Here is a 7,500-nt window from a genome sequence, read left to right as displayed (position 1 = left end):
TCACAAAACATCAGTATCTTCATGGAATACAAGTTCTTGGCCGTCCATCTGGCCTAGTGAATGGCCCCTAGTCGACTCCAGTGAACCCACGAGTAGGTGGGCCTCTAAGAACAATCATTGTGAGGTCAGACATGTAGTCATCTCTCGGTGGCTTCTGAGATGTGAGGATGTCATTAAGTATTTCCTTACAATCCCTCTTCATTTTCCTGAGCCATTTACTTCTGATCATCAGGGTTTTAAGTGTGTCTGTTGTCAATTTACCCCACACATCCTTGAAGTGTGAACCAGGGATTCTCTAAACTTTTCATCTTGCAAAACAGCTTTTCCCAGACTGCTCCAACTAGCACCTCCAGGATGTGGTGTCTGCACGCCAGGTAAAACACCTTAGTGCTCAGCTTTTCCTCAAGCAGTTTGGCAGCTCCCCTGTGTACTCCACTGTTACTGGATGTAGTGTCAAACACAAGGGCAGTTGTGACACCTGTAAACCCCCATGTCTCCAACAAGTCCATTGATGTCTCAGTTTGACCTGTGCCTGTTGAGTTGTCAATGACAGGTACTCCCAGTAACTTCCCTTCAGGATAGGAAGGTGGTCCAGACATGAGCACAGCTAAAGTCTCTGAGGTGGTCCAAGGTTCACTACCCAGGACGTCTCTGAGCATCTTCCCATCCCAGTGTAAAGCAGCAAGCTGGGGGAGGGTCCTACTGAACTCCACCATGTTGCTCTGGCTGGTTTTGTACCTTGACAGTATTCTGTTACGACGTGTTGTTGATCTAGAAATGATTAACGTGTCCAGATCAGACCACCAGATTTCTAGATGGCAGAAACTAGGGCAGTAACTTGATTGTCAGACAAGCCAAGACGATCAGTTGTATTGCAGATGGCGTCACATTCCAAAACTGTCCTGGTGAATGTCAAAGTCATGGTGTCTTCATGGTAAGAACATTTAGGACGAGGCTGATGGTAATCCATATCCTCTGTGTTAGCGTCACTGTCACTGGAATCACCCCCAAGTAATGTCATCCACGTGAGTAACTGCCTCTTGTTTTGTTGCAGCTGTAGAATAACACAATTTGGTAAGCATGTAAGACTCCCTACATCTTGTGATATTCAAAAGTATGATTAGTAAAAGTATGAAATTATGATCACCTTGTTTTGCCTCTGCAGTTGCCTCTCAGCTCGGCCTACTTGTTGCTGGGATCTTGTCTAAAAAATCTGGCCATGACCCAACATGCGACCTTTCCCTTCAGTCCTCTGGTCCTGGTTGAACCTGAAGTCATCATCCTTCTTCTCCCTGGATAACAGTCTGTTGCTCTCTATATCCTGGACAGCATCTGGAGCTCCCAATTCCAAGATCAAATGCACTTCTCTTTCCTCCAGGGTCACTTGCTCTTCCTTTGCTCTTCATCAGGTCTCTGTGTTTGTAATGGAGTTTCACGAAGACCTTCATGCAGTTCTGTCTGATTATCGTCTTGGCCTAGCCATCTGTCAGTATGGGATGATAGCTCCAACTGTTTCAGAGGCGAGGTCTTGAACAGTGGGTTTCCCTGTATTTTCTGGTAAACTCTTGAAATAAAGGAAGTACTGGAATGCTTGTCTGTTGGTGAGAAGCTGGGAACCACTGACGCAAGCCTTAAGGGTATCCGACCGGAAAGGTTTCAGTGAGAGATCTGGTGAATGGCCGACTTGATGCTTGCTTGTGGACTGCAGGTGGAGGTTCTGAGACATCAACTGTGCGTCCTTGTAGCTCCTTGGTTCATGCAATCGTGAAATATCTTGTCGATAGTTTCCTGGATTTGAATTTAGTTTCTGTATCGCCCAACATCATTAACAGGTTTCTGTAAATATGAAATATGAAATTAAATCCCGAAATTATATACGATTTTGTGTCTAAATTCGCTTAAAATTCAAACATCTATACAAAAACCGTCTCCAGGTTAGCAAAAAGTCAGGATTTCCAGCAATTTCATATCTTTTAAAATTCACGGGGAAAATTCATCAATTTTAATTTGCCGCTATATGTAAAGTAGAATCTGTTCTTTTATTTGTTACCTAATTTGTTGCTCTATCTTGGATAGATAAAAAATTATACTACAAAATATGTTTAGAAATGACTCAAAATTGGCCCTTTTGCGGCAATGCTTTTATACATCCAAGATAAAAATAAATGTAGTTTTTGTCATTCCCAGGTCAAAAAGCATAGGAAAAGTACAATAACGTATGAAAATACGAAAAAGTTGTTTTTTGAACAGGTCTAGTCCGTGTGTATGTATTTGAATTGACTACTTTTTCTACATGATAAACGTGTATGCCATTATTGGATTTTAGTGTATATAAAGGTCAATAAGCAAATTAATTACTCCTTCTGATCCCTCTAACCTTTTTTTTTGTACATGTTTAATTTAGAAATTTGCCCCATTCTGATCATCTTTCATTGCAGTTTACCGGGAAGGCGACATCCGAAGCGACAAACACGTAAGTAAAATGTATTCATTTAAACCCGTTCTAAATTTCTCAAACCTATAACACCTTTTTTCGATATAGATTATTAACTTTTTTGTTCGTCTTGATGACTGCTTAATATATGACCAAAGGTTTTTCTAAATAAAATACGATTGTATAATAATACTTAATTCAAAGAACAATATTTTTAAAAACTTTTAAAATATGTTAACAGTGCAATAGATATGAACAACATGTTTTTGCAAAATAAAGAAATGACACATATTCCTAATCCTCTGGCTCCTTCCGGCCAACGTCTGGTTCAGACCCTTTTACGAGTAAGCATAAATGGGTATATCAAGTGGCATTCAGCCTACAGTTGTACAGCACTCGACAGCATACCGTAAACATGCCTTTCACTCTGAGCATCAGCTGCACCACTGAAGAAGAGCAGCAATTTTGGAACGAATCTATTGGTATATACATAGAAAATCCGTCCCTTTGGAAAATTAAACCTATAGAGTATTCAGAGAAAATGAAAAAAAAAAAATAATAAAATAAAACAACGTATGAATTGTTTGATGAAAATTTAAAAGAAAAGAACGGTACAGCTACCCGAGATTTAGCGACGGTACAAAACCATTACCTCGTATGGGCCTGATATAAACACGAATTTGGATCGAGGAATACAGCACCGCAGTAGAAATAATTTTTAGTGATGAATGAAAGGGTAAATACACACTGATTAAGATATCATTCTGGAGATAGCCAAAATAAGAATATAAGCATTCTGGTATGGATGAGGGTCGTCAAGAAGATTGTTTGAAAATCGGCAACAAATACATCACACACAAACATGCGTATTCGCTCACAAAAAGATACAAATCTACACAAAGATGACTATCATCTAGGGTATTTTGAGTTCACTACGAAAAATATAGTGATTCATGTGAAAAAAGGGACATAGTGTAGATCTGAATCAGTCCTCTACAACTAGAATAAGCAAGCTTTAAGTAATTCGGTCACTGCAACAGCTGCAGTTACAAGTAGGACTATATATTCCATATCCATGGGAGATACCATTGTCTTCACTCCTTGAGACAGGACCTAATATTGTGTGGATGACACCAGGCGGCTTATCCACCTGGGTGTTCAGGCTGTCGCAGAGGCCGCCTGAGCGTGTATGAGGCCTTTGTCAGCTCCAGGTTTGTGAGGCCACCTCATGTGCCCGTACACGCTCAAACTGGCTTGAACCAGACGCTAGCCGGACAGGCTGCCTGAGCGTATATGGAGCCCTTTAGGGAGGCTCGTTAGAGCGCTATTTAGACGTAGGTAAACCAACAAAATTTCTGCGTGCTGGTTACCACTACGGAAAAACAACAACAACAACACGAAATTCCCAAGCGCTTTGGTTCAATCCCATCTTCAGGAGAGAGTACAGATAAAATGGTACAAAGTAGGAATGGTCACAAAATAAATAATTAGGAAAGGTCCTGAAGTATAAAGTTAGGAAAGGTAACAGATGTTATCTAGGAGAGATCGCTAGTGATAATCAACAGTAACGGTTACGACACATAATTAAATCGAAAAGTCATAACTCAAATATAATTTTAGAACGTCACAAGAATTCATAGTAATGGTGTTTGGTGTGAATTTACAACCTATTTACAAATATTACCAATGATGAAACTATCCGTCTTATGCATGCCACAACTAATGTTCAGACGAACCTCTTCAAAATGTTTAATAAGATTGCTTCCTATGACATTTCTGTCAACAAATAGTTTACAAGATAAAATTAATAAAGCTTTAACCCAGTCTATACAACAATTAAAACTTTTCATGTGAACAAACATTGCCATGGATTCTTATGGTGTTCTAACACTCTACTTGTATTGTTTAATCATAGTTGAGAGTTTGACTGTTTGGCATAGGTAACATTGTAATGGTGGCATAAAATATTCTTTGTGTGTTGTATATACGTATTTGTAATATTGTTTATTCATTATTATTGTGAGATATGACATTATTATATACATTACATATTATACATTATATTATATACATTATTGTAAGACCCAAGTGTTCGTTTGGGCGTGTATGTTTTCCCGCCAAGGGGAGCTTGGTCGCGTCGCTTGGCGTCATTCTTGATTTTGCATACGAAGCGACCGCACGCTCGTTTTTGTAGTACTTGTAATTACAAAGAATTACAAAGGATTACAAAGGCGGAGCATGCCGACAGGAGACCTTTTGGTCCATATCTAGGTCGGATGCGAAAAAAAACACAATAATAAAATAACAAATAAAAACTATAAGAATGTAAATAACAAATAAAATACATAAATAAATGCATAGGTATAGTTAAATAATAAACAAACAGGTAAATAGTAAATAATAATAAATTGACATATGACTAATAACACAATGTAACACATGTTTTGTTTATTTGTATTTTTCATGTTTATATATGTATTTCGTGTCACTGAATCCAAATATCACATTAGTTTTGACGTAACATCGATATTTCTTTATTTATTCTTGATTTTATATTTTATTGTTATATACGTAACCTTTCTCTACAGTAGTTAATTGATTCAATCTACTTTAGCATTCTAAGGATAATTATACAACATCTACAATATTAGTAAGAACAAAATAAACAACACAACTTTGCACTGCAAGTGTTTTGATGACTCTTCTCATGATTAGAAGTGCTTTGACGATCGAGATTTTCTAGAATGCATGCTTTCGTCTTTTCTGACTAGTGACCATATGTAATCTCCGAATCATAGCAGTATTCCATCGTCCTTGATATCTTCTTTCCATAGTTGCGATATCCTGATGAAATCTCTTGCCATGCTCCTCACTGACAGCCCCCAAGTTTTCGGGGAAGAAATCTAGGTGAGAATGCAAGAAATGTATCTTCAAGGACATACGACAACCAAGTTTCCTGAAGTTCTCAATAAGCTTTGCCACTATTTGTTTATAATTAGGGTCCTTGTGATTTCCTAGGAATCCACGAACTACATCACGAAATGAACACCAAGCTTCTCTTTCAACTTTCGTCATCGCTCTTTCCAGTTTCCAGTTTCCGTTTTCGTTTCCGGTACACAGATGTCCTGCAGTCTTCTCCTAGTAGATTCCATTCTTTCATCCTTGATGTAAGAAGCTCAGCTCCTGACTTAGTAAGACCTAAGTCTCTGATTAAGTCATCTAGCTCACTCTGACTTGGAAAGTGAGGCTCCGAGGTCGTTCTTGGTGCGAAATCTTCGTCTCCCATTTCATGGCTGCTGCTACCTGCTGACCCTTCAGATGAAATTTCCATTGCATCTTCCATCTGGAAAGAAAGAAATAACTAAATATAGCAACTTCAACAAAGACGAATAGCATTAGTATTCCATATATCTTTAGGAAAGTGAATATATATTAAGTACTTAATATTGAAGTTAATTAAAAGTAAAGAGAGTATGATAAAAAAAAACTTGCATTTTCTGGTGGTTGTGGTACTGGTAAGCTATCATCATGTGGGACAGGTGCTCTAGATGATGGTATGTCTGGATACTGCAGAGCTTATCTTCCTTTCACTTTCCTGTACTTCGTCACATCAATCATACAAAAGTAGCAGTCGTCGTGATGGTTCTTCGGCTCTCTCCATATTCTAGGAATGGCAAAAGGCATTGCCCTTCCTGTACCTCTCAGCCATCCTTCTAGAGTAGATCGGCAGCTTCCACATATCACATGAAGTGCCCATGGCTTGTCCTGGTCACCCATGGGCATTCCAAAATAGAGTCTGTACGCTATCCACACTTTAGCACCTCTCACGATCTTATGTAGTACTTGTTTTTTCCCAATATAATAACCACTCACATAGCAAAATGTATCAGGAGAATTTTCACATCCTCTAGTAGCCATCTTAACAGGTAAATAGTTCAGTCATTGATCTGAAAGAGAAAATTAGATAAACATTTAGTAGCAGACCACATAACAATTCCAAAATATACATGGTAACATTGAAATTATATGTATTTCTATAACGGTCGATGATACAAAAAAAAATTGCATATTTGAAATCAGCAGGAAAAATGGATTAATAAAATCTAAAAAAATACAATAAACAAAACTTTTGAAAAAAAAAATGTTACCTTGTGTAATAAATGAAAATCAGACATACAAAAGGTAACAAAACAAAAACAAATAATATAAAATAAATTATAATCATTACAGCATCTTAAAGCTTCGAACTGAAATACATTGCACTACCTGTGCAGGAAGTTTATTCCATTCATTAACTACACGGTTGGCAAAGTTGTTTCTACCCACTTCCAAATTGAATCTATTTCCGGACAGTTTGAGACCATTGTTTCTTGTCTGATTCTCATTCAATGTGAAAATTTTGTCACTTTTGATATTGTCAATTCCCTTTAAAATCTTAAAGACCTGTATCAAGTCACCTCTGAGTCGACGCTTTTTTAGGGAAAATAGATTCATGTGTTTTAGTCGATTTTCGTATGATTTATTTTGATATTCGGAATCAGTTTTGTGGCTCGCCGTTGTACTTTTTCTAGTCTGTCAATGTCTTTAATGAGATTTGGTGACCATACGCAAACAGCATATTCCAGATGTGGACGAACTAATGATTTATATAGCTTGTTAATGAGTGATGGACTTTTGAAATCAAAAGATCGCGTAATCAGTCCTAGAATCTTATTTGCTTTCTCAGAGGCTGAAATACACTGGTTGGATGATTTGAGGTCGTTACTGATAATTACGCCGAGATCTTTTTCACTATAACTTGTAATCGTACTTACTGTTATTTTTACCTATGTGCATTACCTTGCATTTACTTGTGTTAAATTTCATTAGCCACTTTTCAGACCATTGCTGTAATTGATCTAAATCTTCTTGAATATCTAATTGGTTTGAGTGATCATTTGCCACTGCGCGCAGTATTGTATCATCAGCAAATTTGGAAACAGTAGATTTTAGTCCATGGTCTATATCATTTATATATACTATGAATAGAAGTGGCCCAAGAACGGAACCCTGAGGAACTCCACTTG

The 7,500-nt window shown here is 37.6% G+C and overlaps 1 protein-coding gene across 3 annotated transcripts in view; it reads left to right on the top strand.

Moving 5' to 3' along the window:
- The window catches only part of LOC143019516 (zinc metalloproteinase nas-14-like), a 206,900-nt gene that overhangs the window by 16,594 nt on the left and 182,806 nt on the right, over positions 1-7,500 (top strand). For all 3 annotated transcript variants that reach the window (XM_076175199.1, XM_076175198.1, XM_076175197.1), the window contains exon 3: positions 2,439-2,473. In XM_076175199.1, coding sequence (XP_076031314.1) covers positions 2,439-2,473 — 35 coding nt within the window. The remainder of the gene's footprint in view (positions 1-2,438; positions 2,474-7,500) is intronic.

The sequence above is a fragment of the Oratosquilla oratoria genome, chromosome 37 (genome assembly GCF_046742065.1).
Source record: "Oratosquilla oratoria isolate Oo_2021 chromosome 37, ASM4674206v1, whole genome shotgun sequence".
Lineage (NCBI taxonomy): Eukaryota > Metazoa > Arthropoda > Malacostraca > Stomatopoda > Squillidae > Oratosquilla > Oratosquilla oratoria.
This window is presented reverse-complemented; position numbering and strand designations above follow the sequence as displayed.